The sequence below is a fragment of the Elephas maximus genome, chromosome 11 (genome assembly GCF_024166365.1).
Source record: "Elephas maximus indicus isolate mEleMax1 chromosome 11, mEleMax1 primary haplotype, whole genome shotgun sequence".
Classification (NCBI taxonomy): domain Eukaryota; kingdom Metazoa; phylum Chordata; class Mammalia; order Proboscidea; family Elephantidae; genus Elephas; species Elephas maximus.
This window is the reverse complement of record NC_064829.1, coordinates 10,079,724-10,101,270: the sequence shown is the minus strand read 5'-3', so window position 1 is coordinate 10,101,270 and position 21,547 is coordinate 10,079,724. Positions and strand designations below refer to the sequence as shown.

At 44.3% G+C, this 21,547-nt stretch overlaps 1 protein-coding gene across 7 annotated transcripts in view; it reads left to right on the top strand.

Annotated features, from left to right (window-relative positions):
• The first annotated feature begins 931 nt into the window (after positions 1-931).
• Positions 932-21,547, top strand: part of IMPA2 (inositol monophosphatase 2) — a 92,908-nt gene continuing 72,292 nt past the window's right edge. For all 7 annotated transcript variants that reach the window (XR_007519373.1, XR_007519372.1, XM_049901877.1 and 4 more), the window contains exon 1: positions 932-1,278. Coding sequence is in view for 5 of the 7 variants with exons in the window: in XM_049901877.1 (XP_049757834.1) it covers positions 1,180-1,278 (99 nt within the window). In the remaining 2 variants the exon portion in view is untranslated. The remainder of the gene's footprint in view (positions 1,279-21,547) is intronic.

Sequence of the window (21,547 nt, the reverse complement as noted above, 5' to 3'; positions counted from 1 at the left end):
GTGCTAACAGACTAAAACTAAAAATGTGTAACCCCATCAGGACGTTAACTGTGTTCTTGCGCGCCCTCCCGTTGTTCTCCTAGGCTGCAGAGTGCCCTCCAGAACAACTGCACGTGGGTCAACCCCTTTTATGAAAGCAGGTGAGCAGTGCTGGGAACCGTACCACTGCGCACCCCACGGTCCCTTCTCCAACGTGCCTGTGTGTATGTTTAGGTGCTGCCAGCATTCACTGTGTTAAAGCACGCAAGATTAGCCTCATTACAGAGCCATCAAAGTTCGGGCTGCAAGCTCCCGTGGAGTAGAGCAGTGTGACCACACCCAAGCATGCCGGCGTCGAGTCTCTATTCCCGTCGCTCGGGGAGCAGCTGCTCCTTAGGCCCGCAGCCCTGAGCCCGGGTCTACGCGTTGGCGAAGACCCGGCCGTCCGCCCCCCGTGCCTTCCCGCAGGAGCGCCCCGCGCCAAATGCGGAAGATTGAGAAAGACAACGAGGTCGCGTTTCCTCCGCTGAAACACACCGCCTCGGTGTCTGCAGGTTCATTTCGAGTCTGGCCCACGCGTCTGCCGGGCCTGGGCCGCGCGCACCACTCCCGCAGCCTGCCTGTATCCGGCTCCCCAGAGTCCTCAGACCTGCACCTCCGGGTATTCCTTTACCGGGGCGCACCGGCAAGGCCCCTCTCCGCGCGCAGGAGGGAGCGCGCCGTCCGGGACGGGGCCTCGGCGCGGGACCCGGCACGGGGCGGGGCCTCAGCACCCAGCAGGCACGGAGTCGGAGCCCCGGCGCGGAAACTGGCTTGGAGCGGGGCCTCAGCGCAGGGGCGGGACCGCAGCACGGGGGCGGGGCCGGGGTGTCGGGCAGGCGGGGCTGTGTGGCGGGGCTGGGCTGCGGGGCGGGGTGTCCGGGCTGAAGCGCGGGAGGCGCAGAAGGGGTGGAGCGGGCCCGAGGGGCGGGGGCACGACGCGGCCGGAGCTCCCCGGGCTGTCCCGGCTCCCGGCCCTTCTCCGCTGGCACAGCTGTGAGGCGGACGGGCTGGCGGGGAAGTTTTTAAGACTGGTTTCAGGGGCAGTGGAGGTGGTGGAAACCGGGGTTCTGCGCCCTCCGTCGCCGCCGGCCTTCTCAGCGACCCACAGTTCCGCAACCGGGAGGAGGCTGGAGGTCGCCGGGCCCGACCGAGGCAGCAATGAAGCCGTGCCGAGAAGACGAGGCGGCGGCGGCCGCGGGGGACCCCTGGAAGGAGTGTTTTGAGGTGGCCGTGCAGCTGGCGCTCCGGGCAGGAAAGGTCAGCGGCTGGCCCAGGTGGGGGGGACGCCCCTTGAGCACCTCCTCTGCGCCCCTGCGCTCTGCGCTCTCTGCAGTACACTTCCTCCTCTGACTCCCTTTCCTCTCTACTTCGTTTCTCCTCTCCACCCCATCTGCTTCCCTGCGCGTCCCCTCCGCCCTCTGCGTGCCCCTTGTCCCTCCGCCCCGTGCGCGCCCCTGCTCCCCCCTGCGCGCCCCTCTGCCTTTTTGCGCGCCCCTCTGCCCGCTGCCCTACGGCCCACGCGCGCCCATGTCCTTCCGCCCCTTGCACGCCACTCTGACCCCTGCGCGCCCCTTTCCCTCCGCCCCCCCCGGAGTGCCTCTCAGCCTTCTACGTGCCCCTTGTCCTTCTCCCCTCCTGCGCGCCACTCTGCTGCCTTGCGCACCCCCGTCCCTCTGCCCCTTGCGCGTCCCCTCCACCTCCTGCACGACCCCGCGAGCGCCGCTCAGCGCTCGATTGGAGTCGCCCGTTTCCTCCCGCATCCACCCGGGCAGGCAGGGGAGGACCGGTTCTGGCCAGGTCACGCCCATCGGGAACTTTTCAAGTCCTAAAAAAAAAATAGTTGGAAGGAAAGGCGCGCTATCTCTGGCGAAGCTGCAGAGAGCCCGGCTCTGCGGGGCGCTGTGCGGGCGCTTCCTGCGGGAGGGCCCGGTGGGGTGGGCGGCGGCCGGCCCGGGCTTCGGGTTCTGTGGGACCGCGTGCCGCTGCCGTCCGCCCGCCGCAATCCGCCAGTGCTGGGTGTGAGACTGTGAAAGGAGCTCTTTGTGTTTTGTTTCCTGGACAAACCTTCCCTTTACCTTCCTTTAGCCCCAAGGAGCTGAGGGAGGTGATCGTCTCCTTTGTCCTGTCCCGTCCTCTTCCCCAGTGGCGGGCGCAGCCACCAGTGAAACTTACCGGACACAGCCTCTCGCCTTCGGCAGTTGAATGGCTAACTGTAGGTTACTTGACCTTTGCGTTTGAGAGAGTAAGTTAGAATATATTAACTATGCAAATCCGCCTAGGACTTTAAAAATCCCTTCAAGGCTAGAATACAGCGCCTGTTTGTTTTGAAGGAGCTTGATGGGTCCAGTGGCCCGGCCGTGAGTGTGCATGTCCCGGAGTTTACTCCCCACCCGCCGAGAGATCTGGCATTGCTATTGGTCTTTCTTGGAGCATCCCAAGGTTACGCTGACTCTGATTTCATACCGTGATTAGTACAGACCGCTGGATGGGAAGTTGTTCTACTGACGACCGGTGAGCCCAAGCAGCAGGGCTAAAGAGCGGTGAGCCCAAGCAGCAGGGCTAAAGAACAAACCAAAAAACCAAACTTGTCGCAGTGGAGCTGATTCTGACTCATAGCGACCCTGTAGGGCAGAGTAAATCTGCCCCCACAGAGTTCCAAGGAGCACCTGGTGGATTCGAACTGCCGACCTTTTGGATGGCAGCCATAGCACTTAACCGCTATGCCACCTGGGTTTAGGATACAGTTAAAAATAGAGTGCTGCCCTTTTTCTCATTTTCGTTTTTTGTATGTTTGTTGCCTGCGTTTCCTCAGTACCGAGAGCAGTGCATGAATCATGGTGGCTACCAATTGGTATTGCTAGGTGAGTGGGTGAGTGGGTCCCCCCAGGTCTGTCAGGTGTAGGTTGGGTTGATAGGAAGATGGCTTCCTCTGTGTGGTTTGCTTGTTTGTTTAAGGTACATCACTGATTTCTTTTGGGAGATGAAGATGGCCAGAAGGAGTGGTGTGGGCAGATTTTATATCCAAACAGCATTTTTTTTTTTTTCCTGATCTAATAGTCTGAAAATGCTGTACGAGTTTCCCCTATAAGTTAAAATCGGTTGTTAAAATCGGTTGTTACCACTCTTAAATTTGCAGTGTGTTCTTACACACGAAGTAGAGAGTGCTTTACCTTGATGTGACTCCCCTAAAACCAGTTGTCACGGAGTTGACTCCAGCTCAGGGCGATTCCATGTGTGCCAGAGTACACCTGAGCTGCACAGGGTTTCAGTAGCCGATTTTTCAGAAGTACATCTCCAGGCCTTTCTTCCCACATGCCCGTGGGTGAACTCAAACCTGCAACCTCTTGGTTAGCAGCTGAGCATTTTAACTGCACCACCCAGGGACTCCATGACACTTGTGATCCCCTTTAAAAGTTAACCTTCAACGGGAAAGGGCCCTCTTTGTGTTAAATACTAAAGACTCGACCTCAAAAGACTGTGTGACTTGTAAGGAGTGTTGTGAAACTTCACCTTTTGCCTCCATCACCTTTCTTTTTGAGGAAGGAAAGGCCCCACACCACATGGCGGTGAGACAAAACAGGAGCTGCAGGCGGAATGCTTCCTGGAAAGCAGCTCTGCTGTCTGCCTGGAGCCCTGCTCCCCGTCCCGCTCCGACCCCACCTGCTGTCCAGCGAGAGCATCATCAGGATGTTTAGGAACTTTACCCAGTGCCCTGGAATCGATTCCGACTCATAGGAACTTTAGATCCCACAGTAACATTTTCTCCCTTGAGGCTTTCGGGAGAAGCCGGCTCAGGATCCAGAAGCTACTGTGTAAACTAGGGTGAACTAAGTTATGGGTGTCTGTGGCTTTTCAAATTTAGTTGCTTGAAGAAACAGAGAGGTTTACTATGGTTTATTTTATTTAACAAGCTCATAGAGCTTTCAACGTGGCAAGCACAATTCTAAGAGTTTTACAAATTTTAACTTATTTAAGAGATATTTTATGTGTTTGTAACTTGCCAACAACAAAAAAAGTTTTTTTTAAAAGAGGGGAGGAGTGCCATTAGGAGTCCGGTCAGGAAGCCTGGACTCTGGGGCTCTCTTCAGCATTATGCTGATGCTTCCTGCCTGCTGGGCAGTAGGTGAGAGAATAATCGGTGGCTGGGGAAAACAGAAGCCATCCGAGGTCATCGTAACCTAGATGAGAGGGACAGTTGGCTTAATAATGCTCTGGCGATAATCGGGGTGCGAATTGGAGAAAATGTGGGCTCCAGTCCGGTAGCCCAGTGAGGGAGGAAAAGGTGGTTCATGTGGTCGTTTTTGAAGCCCTCCTTAGCTAAAGGAGTGTATGGCACAGTTTGAATGGCCTTGTGGTCCAAATGCCCACTCTCACCAGTGCCCAGGTGCTCTGTTCGTCTTGCTGTGTTTGCCACCCTCAGCTCTCTGTTTTCTACATACTGAAAGATGATGAGCACAGAGGGGTGGACCTCTCAAGAGCTCAGTGTTAGCTGCCCTTGATCATTCAGACATTGCTTCAGGTTAGGGCAGTCCTAGGCCATTTGCTCCAACTTCCCCCTTTGCCCTCTCCTTTTGTCCCACCCAGCGAGAGGCCTCCCTTCCCCAAAGTGCCGCCTTCTCCAAAATGGCTCCCCTGTTCTCTCTCCCTCTTTCCTCCTTGCCCCTCCACCACGCCATCCATCCTTTCAGCTTTTCTGGAGTCATCCCTTTTCTTCCAGTCCCAACCACCTGCACTGCTGTGGGCCAGGGAGCACCCTAGGCTACCTGCAGCCCCACCCCACCCCAAAAATGCTAATAGCGGTAATCATTGACTTTGGTATTAATCGTTTCTTTCTCTTCTGTGTGAGCAAAAGTTCTTAGAAGACTAAGCCTTTTTAACCCTTTCATTACTACATTTTTTTCTCAAATTTTTTTTATTTGATGGCACGTGTTTTCAGTATTGGAATCCGTGCTTACTAATTGAGTGTGTTTAAATTTTTGGTTGGTAATACGGAGTTTGAGAAATATGATCTGGTAATACAGGCCACCAATGAGGCAAGTGGCACTGTGGCACCCCCAACCTGTAGTACTACAGTATACCAATGTGGCGCCCCCAATTTGTGGTACGGCAGTGTACCAATGTGGCGCCCCCAATCTGTGGCATGGGAGTGTACCGATGAGAACTAGATAGATAATTTGTTGCAGTGCCTTTCCATTAGCTTACATGGGGAACCTCTGGTTTACCAAACACAACACAGAAAAACCAAAATAAACCCATCAGGGCTCCCTAACTGTCACACAGGAAAGCCATAATTATGCTCGCAAGCCTTACCTCAGAGAAGTAAAGGGAAAAAAGGCAAAAGCTTATAAAACTAACACATCTAGGAAGGATCACCCAACAGAATGTTCAACCTGCACAACAGTGAGGCTCCAACTCTGGTCTGCTGAGCTTCATGTACTTCAAAAGGGACCCACCTCGATGCTAAGTGCATTAGAACCAGAATAATGTCTAATCTCTGAGGACAAAAGGCATAAGAAGTGGCCGACATACTGTGAACCCAATGGGAATGAGAAAGTTTTCATTCTCCTGCAGGCCCAGATTAGGTTTTGTTGGGCCTAAAGCTTATACAATTTGGGGGGCCCACTTTAAGAAAGAAAATACAGAAGTATGAATTCAAAATAGGATTCAAAACTTACTGTTTATTTAGAGTAAGAAAAAAATCAGAACAATATGAATTTTAAGGTGTTCACAAATAATACAAACATCACAAAATTCATAAAAATAACAATTCATTAAAAAAAAAAGTTTTTGTTGAGTTGATTCAGACTCATGGTGACCTCCTGTGCGTCAGAGTGAACTGTGCTCCACATGGTTTTCAGTGGCTGATTTTTTGGAAGTAGATCACCAGGCCTTTCTTTCAAGTTTCCTTTGGGTGTACTTGAACCTCCAGCCTTTCAGTTAGCAGCCAAGTGCTTTAACTGATGCACCATCCAAGGACCTTGTTTCTTTCCATGATCTGCATATTTTGAGCTGGCATAGATTGCTGCAATTTGATAGTTTGCTCTAGACTGGACTTTGCTTATAGATGCAGTTGTTGCTCAAAGTTCCAACCAGAACGCGTTTTTCAGATCAACGAACATGCATGTCTCCTCTGAGTACTGGTTTGGTAGAGAAAGGCAATTTCAACATTGGCAATCTAAAATGGAGGGAGATAAAGGCATGGAGTGGCCAGCTTACACGTTTGGTGGGTGTGCTTATACTCATTGGGGGCACCAGGGAGGATCCCCACTGAACAGATTCCCTTTTTTTCCTGATAGATCTGGGGAAGAGAGGGTGGGGGAGATGCTGATAGGATTATATGATTCAGCTGTGAGCGTTGATTGTTAACAGGTTAATTGTGATTGTAAAATCTGTAATTGTTGAAGCCATAACTAAAAGAATGGCCTAAGGGGAGGAACTGCTGGACTGGAGTACAGTGGCTGAAGGTAAAGCCCTTTAAGGGTTTTGCTATACTGATACTTTGTGAGGCTCAGAGCAAGGGAATAATCTTCTCTTAGGTAAATTTCGTCAGACACCAGAAAAGGTAAAGCCAAGACAACTTTTGCAAAACCTGACCAGATCAGATAGACACTTAGAGCAGACCTGAATGGCTGGTACCTGAGAAACCTCACCTTGAGGACTCTGTGCCCTACTGAAGGATTGATTTAAACTAGTAAAATGATTGGGAGGGGGAAGTTATTCTCCAGGTATGAAAGAACCGTGGCTAGAAAAGCCAGGGGGTGGCCTGTGGTGTGATGGGTTACTTTTATATGGCCTTTCTCACCATGGTCTTGTAACTCCTACCAAATTATTGGTGGGACTATGCAAATAAGATGCCTGTGGCCCACCAAGGGGATGGGAGGCCTTGCTAATAATGCAAATATGGCGCATGGCACCCTTGTGGAGTGGGACCATGCAAATATGGTGTACGGAACCCTAACGGGGTTGGTCAGCCGTGCCATCCCATTAGACTTAAAATGAGCCATCCCAGAGGCGGAAAGGAAGGAACTTACTATCACCAAGAAAGAAGAACTTGGAGCGGAATGTGTCCTTTGGGTTCTTCTAGACCCAGGAGACAGAGAAAGAGAGCCGTAACACTGGAGATGGTAAGAAGCAGTGGCAGAGAAATGGCGGCAGCAGAACAAGGAGACTGGCATGAGAAGGCACAATGGGCTTCCCAGCCAATGGAGCAAGGTAGCTACAGTGGGTGTACCAACTCATGGAGCAAGAGAGCAGAGCACCTTCAGGCAAAGGCTTACTCATGAAGTGGCCTGCCTTTGGGCCCTTGTTGGTTGGGCTAAAGAGCTTTGTAACACTTGGCCAAGCCGGGTAGAGTCCAGGCCCAGGGGCTGAGAGAGAGAGAAAGCCTTCCCCTAGAGCGGGCACCTTGAATTTGGACTTCTAGCCTTCTAAATTATAAGAAAATAAATTTCTGTTTGTTAAAGCCCCCACTTGTGGTAATTCTGTTATAGTAGAATTAGGTAACTAAGACAGAATTTGGTACTGAGAAGTGGGGGTGCTGCTCTAACAAATACCTAAAATGTGGAAGTGGTTTTGGAATTGGGTAATAGGTGGAGGCTGGAAGAGTTTTAAGGTGCCTAATAGCCTAGATTGCCTTGAAAAGACTGTTGGTAGAATTATGGATGTCAAAGGCAATTCTGGTGAGGGCTCAGAAGGAAATGAGGAGAGCTAAAGAAAAAGTCTATCTTCTTAGAGAACATATATGGCGTCAGCAACAGAATGTTGCTAGAAATGCACTTCTGCTGAGGCTTTGGAAGAAAATGACGAACATGGGATTGGACAGTGGAGGAAGGGCAGTGCCTTTTATGCAGTGGTAAAGAACTCGTCTGAATTATGTTCAAATGTTTGGTGGAAGGTAGAACTTGTAAGTGATAAACTTGGATATTTCACTGAGGAGATTTTTAAGCAAGATCTTAAAGGGACCACATGGTTTCTCCTTGCCACTTATAGTAAAATGTGAGAGGAAGGAGATAGACTTAAAAATGAACTGTGCAAAATGAAAACAGGACTTAAAGATTTGGAAAATTCTGTTGTACAAACTAAGAACACGTGTCCTAGAATTTTCACCAAGGAAGTGGCTACACAATCTTTTGTTAAAGAGATTAAGCCTGTGACTTATGGAGCTAACCAGCTACCACAACAGAAAACCCATCATCTTGGACTGAAGAGTACAGAGAACAAAAGGAAAGAACACTGCCTGCCTCTTGGAATTCTGCAGGCAGGAAACAGGTCAAGATAGCGACATCTGTTATCCTTTAAGAAAAGAAAAGGACCATCCCTGGAGCAGCTTGGAGATCAGCAGACCCATTGGAAGGATTACAGGAAGAGGACCTTCTCAGTTTCAAAAGGTGGGGCCACAGTCTCTGGGATCTCAAAGAGTAGGGCCACAGCCTCCTAGGTTTCAAAGAGTTGGATCTTTGCCAATTCAGTTCCAGAGTGTGGGGCTGCCATTAAGGTGTGCCACAGGGATACGGCCACCACCTAAAGCTGAGGGGGTGGGGCATGGCAGAAGAACAGGGCCTGTCAGGGCTGAGGGGGTGGGGTTGCCACTTATGGACTGGGCGATGGGGCTGCCCAAAGCTGAGGGAGCAGAGTTGCCTTCTCAGTGGGCCTCAAAGGCAGAGCTGAAGCCCAGGGCCCAGGTGCTTCCACCCAGAATCCAGAGGGCATGGCCAACACCCACATTTTGGAGGACAGGGCCATTGCCTGCATGGTGTCAGAAAAAGAGAGGATTATTTTCAAGCATTGAGAGCTAATGTAATTTATTCTACTGGGTTTTGGATTTGCTTGGTGCTTGTTATCCCTTCTATTTCTCCCATTTGTAATGGGAATGTCTGCCTTGTGCTTGTTGTACCATTGTACTTTGAAATCAGATAACTTGTAATCTAGATTTCACAGGTGTACAGATGAAGAAGAATTTTCCCCAGGATGGAATATGGCTAAAATCTCACTCATATTTGATTTAGATGCTTCAGAAGATGAGATCTTGGACTTAAGAGTTGATTTAAGGCTTTTGGGATGATATGATGGGGTGAGTGTGTTTTGCATGTGGGAAGAACATGAATTTGGGGGGGTCAAAGCATGGAATGTTATGGATCAAATTGTGTTCCCCAAAAATATGTGTTGTAAATCCTAACCTACCCTGGTGGCATAGTAGTTAAGAGCTAAAGCTGCTAACCAACAGGTGGGCAGTTCAAATCCACCAGGTGCTCCTTGGAAACCCTATGGGGCAGTTCTACTCCTTCCTATAGGGTCGTTATGAATTAGAGTCAACTCAATGGCAACGGGCTTGTGGGGTTTTTTTTGTTTGTTTTTTTGTGTGCCTGTGATTATAATCCCACTTGGGAAGGGGTTGTCTTTGTTAATGAGGCAGGATTAGTTCAGAGTGTTCTGGAGTCAATCTCTTTTGAGATATAAAAGAGATTAAACAAGGAAGCCAGCAAGGGGAAATGGGGGAAGAGAGATGCCAAGCCACAGGACCAGAAGCTTAGAAGGGACAAGGGCCTTCCTCTAGAGCCAACAGAGAGAAAGCCTCCCCCTAGAGCCAGCACTCAGAACTTGGACTTCTAGCCTCCTAAACTGTGAGGAAATAAATTTCTGTTTGTTAAAGCTACCCACTTGTGGTATCTCTGTTATAGCAAAACTAGATAAGTAAGACAGCAGCCAAGTACATTAACCATTGCACCACCTAAAGACCTTGTTTCTTTCCATGATCTGCGTATTTTCACCACCAGCTGCCACTGGACGTACTCACCTGCCTCTCTGCCCCTGTATTTTAGGTCTCCATGCCAGATCAGTAAGCATAGTGGACTGTTGGAGCATTTCTGGAAGGCATTCATGCATAAGAATGCCAACAGTAATTTACGGACAGGTGTGACTACAAATCCCACAGATATATCCCATCAAGTCCAAGGTCAATGAGTCTCTCCTCAGCTTTCCTTTAGCCAAAATTGGCCATATCTATTCCAGTACCATCTGACAGTACGTCTGATGGGAGGGAGGTCATGGTGGAAAGAGACAACAGTTAGGTAGACAGTTAAAATAGCTTGTTTATGCAAACTTAAAAAATGTGCTCTTGTATAACCACATGGACACTTTACTAGGGCCTCTTGCAAAGCCTCATGCAGGTAAGGGCCTTGGAGCTTAAGCTTCACTCACTTCATAATGAATTCATCTCTGTTTACTTGTAACATAAAATGGTAGGATAAAGCAGAAAAACAAAATCCAGTACCCCACCCTCAGTACCCCAGATTCACTGCCCGTCTCACTACGCTCACTGGCAGATTACATGCCCAACCCAGCCTTGAGAAGTGGGGGCCGTTGTTCTGACCTACTGCCTGGCCCTTTGTCTGCCAGATCCAGCTACTCAGAGTTTTAAAAAATGGGTTTCATTCTCTTGGTTTCCTGAAAACCATCCTATCCCTCCAAGGCTGGCTCCTGTGATACTCCCTCCTTTATGGACACTTCAGCTAAAAAGGGGCTCCTTCCCATCTGACCTTCTGCATCTCTCCTGGAACTCTACCCCTGCCTGGCCACTAGTCAGTTTTTACTGGCTCTGTGGACTCCTGGGCTAGATGAGTCTTTTGGATGTAACACCCCTCTGTCCACCTCTGGCTCCTAGAACAAAGTGTGCTGTTGGTGGGCTCTGTACCCAGGATTGCTCACTGGTCTCTCTTGCTTTGCCAGCACAGCTTTGTTTTTATTATTATTTTATTGTGCTTTAGGGTGCAAGTTTGTAACTCGAGTTAATTTCTCATACAAAAATATATGTACATGTATTGTTATGTGACAGTAATTGCAATCTCTATAATGTGACAGCACACCCCCCCTTTCCACCCTGGGTTTCCCATGTCCATTCACTCAGCTCCTATCCCTTTCTGCCTTCTTATCCCTCCTCTGGACAGGAGCTGCCCATTTGGTCTCATGTATCTAATCTTTGTCTGAAGAGTTGGCTTTGGGAATGGTTTTAGTTCTGGGTTAACAGCGAGTCCGGTGCCATATCTTCTGGGGTTCTTCTGGTCTCAGACCAAACCATTAAGTCTGCTCTTTTTACGTGAATTTGAGTTCTGCACCACACTCCTCTCCTGCTCTGTTAGAGACTCTCTGTTGTGTTCCCTGTCAGGGCAGTCATTGGTGGTAGCCAGACACCATCTAGTTCTTCTGGTCTCAGGCTGATAGAGTCTCTGGTTTATGTAGCCCTTTCGTCTCTTGGGCTAATATTTTCCTTGTGTCTTTGGTGTTCTTCATTCTCCTTCGCTCCAGGTAGGTTGGAATCACTTGATGCATCTTAGATGGTTGCTCACAAGCTTTTAATACCCCAGACCCCACTCACCAAAGTAGGATGCAGAACATTTTCTTAATAAACTTTGTTATGCCAGTTGACCTAAATGTCCCCTGAAACCGTAGTCCCCAGACTGCTTCCACTGCTAGTCTGTCCCTCAAAGTGTTTGGTTGTGTTCAGGAAACTTCTTAGCTTTTGGTTTAGTCCAGTTTGTGCTGACTTCCCCTGTATTGTGTGTTGTCCTTCCCTTCACCTAAGATAAAACCCATAATTCTTGTCTACTATCTAGTTAGTAGTGAATTCCCCTCTTAATCGCTCCCCACCCTCATAACCATCAAAGAGTGTGTTTAAACCTTTTCTTGAGTTCTTACAATAGCGGTCTCATACAATATTTGTCCTTTTGCAGCTGACTAATTTCACTCAGCATAATGCATTCCAGTTTCATCCATGTTGTGAGATGTTTTACGAATTCATCATTGTTCTTTATCATTGCGTAGTATTCCATTGTGTAAGTATATCATAATTTGTTTATCCATTTGTGTATTGACAGGCACCTAAGTTGTTTTCATCTTTTTGCTATTGTGAAGAGTGCTGCAGTGAACGTGGGTGTGCATAACCTATTCGTGTGACAGCTCTTATTTCTCTAGGGTATATTCCAAGGAGTGGGATTGCTGGTTCCTATGGTACTTCTATTTCTAGCTTCTTAAGGAAGGGCCAAATCGATTTCCAAAGTGGTTGTACCATTTTACATTCCCACCAGCAGTGTATAAGTGTTCTAGTCTCTCCACAAGCTCTCCAACATTTATTATTTTGTGTTTTTTGGATTAATGCCAGTCTTGTTGGAGTGAGATGGTATCTCATTGTAGTTTTGATTGGCATTTCTCTAATCGTTAATGATCGTGAGCATTTCCTCATGTATCTGTTAGCTGTCTGAATGTCTTCTTTGATCAAGTGCCTGTTTATATCCTTTGCCCATTTTTTAATTGGGTTATTTGTTTTTTGTTGGTGGTGTTTTGCAGTATCTTGTAGATTTTAGAGATTAGGCCTTCATCGGATATGTCATAACCCCCAATTTTTTCCCAGTCAGTAGGTTGTGTTTTTACTCTTTTGGTGAAGTCTTTTGATGACCATAAGTGTTGATTTTTAGGAGCTCCCAGTTATCTAGTTTCTCTTCTGGTGTTTGTGCATTGTTAGTTATGTTTTGCAGTCTGTTTATGCCATGTATTAGGGCTCTTAGTATTGTCCCTCTTTTTTCTTCCATGGTCTTTATCGTTTTAGATTTTATATTTAGGTCTTTGATCTACCATGAGTTAGTTTTTGCACATGGTGTGAGGTATGGGTCTTGTTTCATTTTTTTGCAGATGGATATCCAGTTATGCTGGCACCGTTTGTTAAAGAGACTGTCTTTTCCCCATTTAATGGACTTTGGGCCTTTGTCAAACATCAGCAGGTGAATGAATTTCCATCTAGATTCTCAATTCTGTCCCTTTGGTCTGTGTAACTGTTGTTGCACCAGTACCAGGCTGTTTGGACTATCGTGGTGGTATAATAGTTTCTAAAATCAGGTAGTGTGAGGCCTCCCACTTTGTTCTTCTTTTTCAGTAATGCTTTAATTATCTGGGGCCTCTTCCCTTTTCATATGAGGTTGGCGATTTGTTTCTCCATCTCGTTAAAAAATGTCATTGGAATTTGAATTGGGATTGCATTGTATCTGTAGATCACTTTGGGTAGTATTGACATTTTCATAGAGTTGAGTCTTCCTATCCATGTGCAAGGTATGTTTTTCCACTTATGTAGGTCTCTCTTGGTTTCTTGCAGTAGTGTCTTGTAGTTTTCTTTGCATAGGGCTTTTACATCTCTGGTTAGATTTATTCCTAAGTATTTTATCTTCTTGAGGGCTATTGTAAATGGTATTGATTTGGTGATTTCCTCTTCAAAGTTCTCTTTGTTGGTGTGGAGGAATCCAACTGAATTTGGTAGGTTTATCTTGTATCCTGATACTTTGCTGGACTCTTCTATTAGTTCCAGTAGTTTTCTTGTGAATTCTTTGGGGTTTTCTGTGTATAAGATCATATCATCTGCAAGTAGGGATACTTTTACTTCTTCCTTACCAATTTGGATGCCCTTTATTTCTTTTTATAGCCTTATTGCTCTGGCTAGTAACTCTATCAAAATGTTGAATAAGAGTAGTGATAAAGGACACCCTTGTCTGGTTCCTGTTCTCAAAGAGAATGCTTTCAGACTCTCCATTTAGGATGATATTGGCTCTTGGGTTTGTATAAATGCCCTTTGTTATGTTGAGGAATTTCTCTTCTATTCCTATTTTGCTGAGAGTTTTTATCATGAATGGCTGTTGGACTTTGTCAGATGCCTTTTCTGCATCAGCTGATATGATTGTGTGGTTCCTGTCTTTTGTTTCATTGATGTGATGCGATGTAATTGTTTCTCTAATGTTAACCGTCCCTGCATACCTGGTATGAATCTCACTTGGTCATGGTGAATTTTTTTTTTTTTTTTGATATGTTGTTGAGTTCTATTGGCTGAAATTTTGTTGAGGATTTTTGCATTTATGTTCGTGAGGGATATTGGTCTGTAATTTTTTTTGTGTGTGTGGTGTCTTTACCTAGTTTTGGTATCAGGCTATGCTGGCTTCATAGTTCGGGAGTATTCCATCCTTTTCTATGCTCTGAAATACCTTTAGTAGTAGTCGTGTTAACACTTCCTTGAAAGTTTGGTAGAACTCTTCAGTGAAGCCACTGGGGCCAGGGCTTCGTTATCGTTGGGAGTTTTTTGATTACCTCTTCAGTGTCTTCTTTTGTTATACATTTATTTATTTGTTCTAGCTCTGTTTGTGTTAACTTAGGTAGGTAGTGTGTTTCTAGAAATTTGTCCATTTCCTCTAGGTTTTTAAATTTGTTGGAGTACAGTTTTTCATACTATTCTCTTAAGTTTTTTGTAAAAAATTTTATTGTGTTTTATGTGAAAATTTACAAATCAAATCAGTCTCTCATACAAAAATTTATATACACCTAGCTGTATACTCCTAATTGCTCTTCCCCCAATGAGACAGCACACTCCTTCCCCCCACTCTCTCTCTTTTCGTGTCCATTCGGCCAGCTTCTGACCCCCGCTGCTGTCTCGTCTCCCCTCCAGACAGGAGATGCCAACATAGTCTCATGTACCTACTTGATCCAAGAAGCTCGTTCTTCACCAGTATCATTTTCTATCCCATTGTCCAGTCCAATCCCTGTCAGAAGAGTTGGCTTTGGGAATGGTTCTTGGGCTGAAAGAAGGCCTGGGGACCATGATCACCAGGGTCCTTCTAGTCTCAGTCAGATCATTCAGTCTGGTCTTTTTACGAGAATTTGGGGTCTGCATCCCACTGCTCTCCTGCTCCCTCAGGGGTTCTCTGTTGTGTTCCCTGTCAGGGCAGTCATTGGTTGTAGCTGGGCACCATCTAGTTCTGGTCTCAGGCTGATATAGTCTCTGGTTTATGTGCCCCTTTCTGTCTCTTGGGCTCATAATTACCTTGTGTCTTTGGTGTTGGTCATTCTCCTTTGCTCCAGGTGGGTTGAGACCAATTGATGCGTCTTAGATGGCTACTTGCTAGTGTTTAAGACCCCAGATTCCGCTTGCCAAAGTGGGACGAAGAATGTTTTCTTAATAGATTTTATTATGCCAATTGACTTAGATGTCCCCTGAAACCATGGTCCCCAAACCCCTGCACCTGCTACTCTGGCCTTCGAAGCATTCAGTTTATTCAGGAAGCTTCTTTGCTTTTGGTTTAGTCCAGTTGTGCTAACCTCTCCTGTACTGTGCGTTGTCTTTCCCTTCACCTAAAATAGCTCTTATCTACTATCTAATTGGTGAAAACTCCTCTCCCTACCTCGCTCCCTCCCCCATCTTGTAACCATCAAAGAATATTTTCTTCTTTGTTTAAACTATTTCTTGAGTTCTTATACTAGTGGCTTTATACAGTATTTGTCCTTTTGCAACTGACTAATTTTACTGAACATAATGCCTTCCATATTCCTCCATGTTATGAAGTGTTTCACAGATTCATGAGTGTTCTTTATGGATGCGTAGTGTTCCATTGTGTGAATATATCATAATTTATCCATTCATCCATTAAGGGGCACCTTGGTTGTTTCCATTTTTTTGCTATTGTAAACAGTGCTGCAGTAAACATGGGTGTGCATATATCTGTTCATGTAAAGGCTTTTATTTTTCTAGGATATATTCCAAGAGTGGGATTGCTGGTTCCTATGGCACTGGGTTGTTTTTTTTTTTTTTTTTTTATGGTAGTTCTATTTCTAGCTTTTTAAGGACGTGCCAAATCGATTTCCAAAGTGGTTGTACCATTTTGTATTCCCATCAGCAACGTATAAGTGTTCCAGTCTCTTCACAGCCTCTCCAACACTTATTTTGTGTTTTTTGGATTAATGCCAGCCTTGTTGGAGTGAGGTGGAATCTCATCGTAGTTTTGATTTGCATTTCTCTAATGGCTAATGATCGTGAGCATTTCCTAATGTACCTGTTAGCTACCTGAATGTCTTTTTCGTGAAGTGCCTGTTCATATCTTTTGCCCATTTTTAATTGGGTTATTTGTCTTTTTGTAGTTGAGTTTTTGCGGTATCATGTAGATTTTAGAGATGAGGTACTGATTGGAAATGTTGTAACTAAAAACTTTTTCCCAGTCTGTAGGTAATCTTTTTACTGTTTTGGTGAAGTCTTTGGATGAGCATAGGTGTTTGATTTTTAGGAGCTCTCAGTTATCTAGTTTTTCTTCTACATTGTTAGTAATGTTTTGTATATTGTTTATGCCATGTATTAAGGCTCCTAATGTTGTCCCTATTTTTTCTTCCCTGATCTTTATCATTTTAGATTTTATATTTAGGTCTTTGATCCATTTTGAGTTTGTTTTTGTGCATGGTGTGAGGTATGGGTCTTGTTTCATTCTTTAGCAGATGGATATCCACTTAGGGCAGCACCATTTGTTAAAAAGACTGTCTTTTCCCCATTTAACAGACTTTGGGCTTTTGTCAAATATCAACTGCTCATATGTGGATGTATTTATGTCTGGATTCTCAATTCTGTTCCATAGGTCCACGTATCTGTTGTCATACCAGTACCAGGCTGTTTTGACTACTACGGCGGTATAATAGGTTCTAAAATCAGGTAGAGTGAAGCCTCCCACTTTGTTCTTATTTTTCAGTAATGCTTTACCTACCTGGGGACTCTTTCCCTTCCATATGAATTTGGTGATTTGTTTCTCCATCTCATTAAAAAATGTCTTTGGAATTTGGATCGGAATTGCATTGTATCTATATATCACTTTCGGTAGAATAGACATTTTTACAATATTCTGTCTTCCTATCCGTGAGCAAAGTGTATTTTTCCACATACATAGGTTTGTTTTGGTTGCTTGCAGTAGTGTTTTGTTGTTTACTTTGTATAAGTGTTTTACATCTCTGGTAAGCTTTATTCCTAGGTATTTCATCTTCTTGGGGGCTAGTGTAAATGGTATTGATTTAGTGATTTCCTCTTCAAACTTCTTTTTGCGGGTGTAGAGGAATCCAACTGATTTTCGTGTGTTTATCTTGTATCCTGATACTCTGCTGGATTTTTGTATTAGTTTCAGTAGTTTTCTTGAGGATTTTCTAGGGTTTTTTCTGTATAAGATCATGTCATCTGCAAATAGAGATACTCTTACTTCTTCCTAGCCAATCTGGATGCCCTTTATTTCTTGATCTAGCCCAGCTGCTCTGGCTAGGACCTCCAGCACAGTGGTGAATAAGAGTGGTGATAAAGGGCATCCTTGTCTGTTCCCGATCTCAAGGGGAATGCTTTCAGACTCTCTCCATTTAGGATGATGTTGGTCATTAGCTTTGTTGAAGAATTTCTCTTTTATTACTGTTTTACTGAGAGTTTTTATCATGAATCGGTGTTGAAGTTTATCAAAAGCCTTTTCTGCATCAAGTGATGAAATCATGTGATTCTTGTCTTTTGTTTTATTTATGATGGATAACATTAATTGTTTTACAAATGTTGAAGCATCCCTGCATACCTGGTATGAATCCCACTTGGTCATGGTGAATTATTTTTTTGATATATGTTGTTGAATTCTACTGGCTATAATTTTGTTGAGGATTTTTGCATCTAAGTTCATGATGGATATAGTTCTGTAATTTTCTTTTTTTGTGGAGTCTTTACCTAGTTTTGGTGTCTGGGATATGCCGGCATCATAGAATGTGTTTAGGAGTATTCTGTCCTTTTCTATGTTCTGGAATACCTTTATTAGTAGTGGTGTTAACTTGTCTCTGAAAGTTTGGTAGAACTCTGCAGTGAAACAGTCTGGGCCAGGGCTTTTTTTGTTGTTGTTGGGTTTTTTTTTATTTTTTTATTACCTTTTCAGTCTCTTTTGTTATGGGTCTGTTTAGTTCTTCTGCCTTTGTTTGTGTTAGTTTAAGTAGGTAGTGTGTTTCTAGGAATTCATCCATTTCTTCTATGTTTTCAAGTTTGTTAGAGTACAATTTTTCATAGTCATTCGATGTGATTCTTTTTATTTTCAGCTGGGTCTGTTGCAATATCGCCCATCTCATTTCTTATTCAGGTTATTTGCTTCCTGTCCTGTTTTTCTTTTGTCATTTTGGCCAGTGGTTTACCAATTTTATTAATTTTTTCAAAGAACCTGCTTTTGGTCTTGTTAATTCTCTCAATTTTGTTTTGTTTTGCTTTGTTTTCTATTTAATTTAATTCTGCTCTAATTTTTATTATTTGCTTTCTCCCAGTGCCTTTTGTTGCTCTCCTCTTCTGTTAGTTTAAGCTGTAGTGATAATTCTTTGGGTTTGGCCCTTTCTTCTTTTTGTATGTGTGCATTCAGTGATATAAATTGACCTCTGAGCACTGCTTTCGTTGTGTCCCAAAGGTTCTGATAGGAAGTGTTTTCATTCTCATTTATTCCACCCTTAATGTCTTATATAACCTATTGTTTTTTGAGCAGGGTATTGTTCAGTTTCCAGGTGGTTGATTTCTTTTCCCTGCTTTTTCTGTTATTGATTTCTACTTTTATGGCCTTATGGTCAGAGAAGATGCTTTGTAATACATCAGTGTTTTGGATTCTGGTAAGGCTTGGTTTGTGACCTAATATGTGGTCTATTCTAGAGAATGTTCCGTATCTCTAGAAAAGAAAGTATACTTGACTGCTGTTGGGCGGAGTATTTTGTGTATGTCTATAAGGTCAAGTTGGTTGATTGTGGCATTTAGATCTTCCGTGTCTTTATCGAGCTTCTTTCTGGATGTCCTGTCCTTCACCAAAAGTAGTGTGTTGAAGTTTCCTATTATTATTGTGGAGCTGTCTATCTCACTTTTCAATGCTGATAGAGTTTGTTTTATGTATCTTGCAGCTCTGTCATTGGGTGCATATTTAATATAGTTATATCTCCTTGGTTATATTGTCCCTTTAATCATTAGTGTCCTTCCTTATCCTTTCTGATAGATTTAACTTGAAAGTCTATTTTGTCAGAAATTAATATTGCTACTCCTGATCTTTTTTGATTGTTGCTTGCTTGATGTATTTTTTTCCATCCTTTGAGCTTTAGTTTGTTTTGACTGTAAGTCTCAGCTGTGTCTGTTGTAGGCAGCATATAGATGGATCGTGTTTTTTAACCCATTCTGGCACTCTCTGTCTCTTTATTGGTGCATTTACTACATTTACATTTGGCGTAATTATGGATAGGTATGAATTTAGTGCTGTCATTTTGATGTCTTTCTTTGTGTGTTGTTGACAGTTTCTTTTTCCCACTTAATTCTTTGTGCAGAGTAGTTTATATATTGTCTTTTCTTGATATTTGTTGTTGTTGATTTTCTTTCTGCTGAGTCTGTATTTTTTTCTTGTATTTTTTTTTTTTTTTTTTGATGTGTAGGATAGTTTATCTCCTTTGTGGTAATCTTAATATTTACAACTCTTTTTCTAATTTTAAACTTAAGTTTTATTTCTTTGTATCGCCTTGTCTGCCTCTACATATGAAAGATTTATGACTACATTTATTAGTCCCTCCTTCTTGTTTTAATGTTGTCTTCTTTTACACAGTAGGATCATTGTTTCCCTGTTTTGAGCCTTTTTTAATCTTGATTTATTTTTATGATTTACCTGTCTGGGTTGACATCTGATTGCTCTGTCCAGTGTTCTAGTCTTGGGTTCATACCTGATATTATTGATTTTCTAACCAAAAAGCTCTCTTTAGTATTTCTTGGAGTTTTGGTTTGGTTTTTACAAACTCCCTAAACTTCTGTTTATCTGGAAATGTCCTAATTTCACCTTTATATTTGAGAGAGAGTTTTGCTGGATATTGATTCTTGGCTGGCAATTTTTTTCCTTCAATACTTTATGTAAGTCATTCGATTGCCTTCTTGCCTCCATGCTTTCTGCTGAGTAGCCTGAGCTTATTCTTATTGATTCTTCTTTGTAGGTGACTTTTCGTTTATCCCTAGCTGCTCTTAAAATTCTCTCTTTATCTTTGCTTTTGGCAAGTTTGATTGTAATATGTCTTGGTGTCTTTCTTTTAAAACCTACCATATTTGAAGTTCGATACGCATCTTGGATAGATATCTTCTCCATATTTCATGATATCAGGGAAGTTTTCTGCCAACAAATCTTCAACAATTCTCTGTATTTTCTGTTATCCCTTCCTGTTCTTGTACTCCAATCACTCGTAGATTATTTTTCTTCATAGAGTCCCTCGTGATTCTTAAGGTTTCTTCATTTTTTTAAATTCTTTTATCTAAGTTTTCTTGAAATATATTGGTGCCAAATGCTTTATCTTCATGTTCACCAATTCTGCCTTCCACTTTGCTCAATTCTGCTCCTCTGCGTTTCTATCGAGTTGTCTACTTTTGTCATTTTATTGTTAATCTTCTGAATTTCTGATTGATGTCTCTCTGTGGATTCTTGCAGGTGACTAAATTTTTCATTATATTCTTGAATAACTTTTTTAATTTCTTCAACTACTTTATCTGTGTGTTCTTTGGCTTGTTCTGACTATTGCCTATTACCTTCCTAATTTTGTTTCTGATGTCTTGAAGAGTCCTGTATATTAATCTTTTGAATTCTTCATTTGGTAGTTCCAGGAAGGCACCTTCATGCAGAAGGTCCGTTGATTCTTTGTTTTGAGAGCTTGTTGAGGTGATCATGGTGTGTTTCTTTTTGTGTCTTGATATTGACTCTTGTCTCTGAGCCATGTATAAGTTATTGTATTAGTTCATGTTTGCCTACTGTATTATAGCTTCTTGCTTTGTTTTGTTTTGATATGCCTAAATGGGTTGCTTGAGTGAGCTAGCTTGATTATTTTTGTCTTTGAAGCTCCGACATCCTGTCACAAGATGTGTAGAGGTGTTATCAGGTATATCAGTCTAGGAGTCCATTCACTTGTATGAATTCAGCTCAGGTGTCCAGGTAGCTGATCATCAAGTGTGTGGTACAGGCTCTGCCCTACAGCCTTAGAGGGGCAGAGGTGATTGTTGTACGTACCGGTATCTGGTTGCAGCAGGGGGTCATGCTCTGAACAAGGCAGGGGCTGAGAATAGTCCCCCACATGTCTCTGAGGAAAGGGTGTCCCTGTTCCCTAGAGCGTACAGGTGGGTGGGTTCTGCAGACGGACCATGGGCACCCAGTGTTTTTGGTTGTGAGGACTGGGAGGTACCAGTTATCCTTGGACCCCTGTCGCGGGAGGCTGGTGACCTGACTCGAGCCACCAGTCCTTAGGCCCCTGATGTGGGTAGTTGAGGACCCTGTTTAATAGGCAAAGCGGTGTCAAACATCAAACACCCACCTCTCCGTCGCACAGCTGAAATAGTTGTAGTCTGCCAACAAGAGTCTTTTCTCCTGAAAAAGGCCCACACTGATCCGTGCGGGAGGAACAGGTATTCAAAGTCCATGGGCCAGTTATGCCTGGACAGGATCCGCTTCTGTCCTGAGCTCCCCTGGTAAGTGGAGCTGGCAAATTTCTTTTCTGTCAATTGCAAATTTATTCCTTCTCCAAGGTCGGGAGGATGGCCCCAGGCGCTCACCAGGGCCTTTCTCAGGCCCAGGGAAATCAACAGCCACTGAAGCCGGCTTGGGGGCAGGGGACACAGTTAAATGTATTCACGTGCTTAGCTTTTACCAAGAGCACTATTCTTCTCTGGTTCTGGAGACGTGAGTAGGCT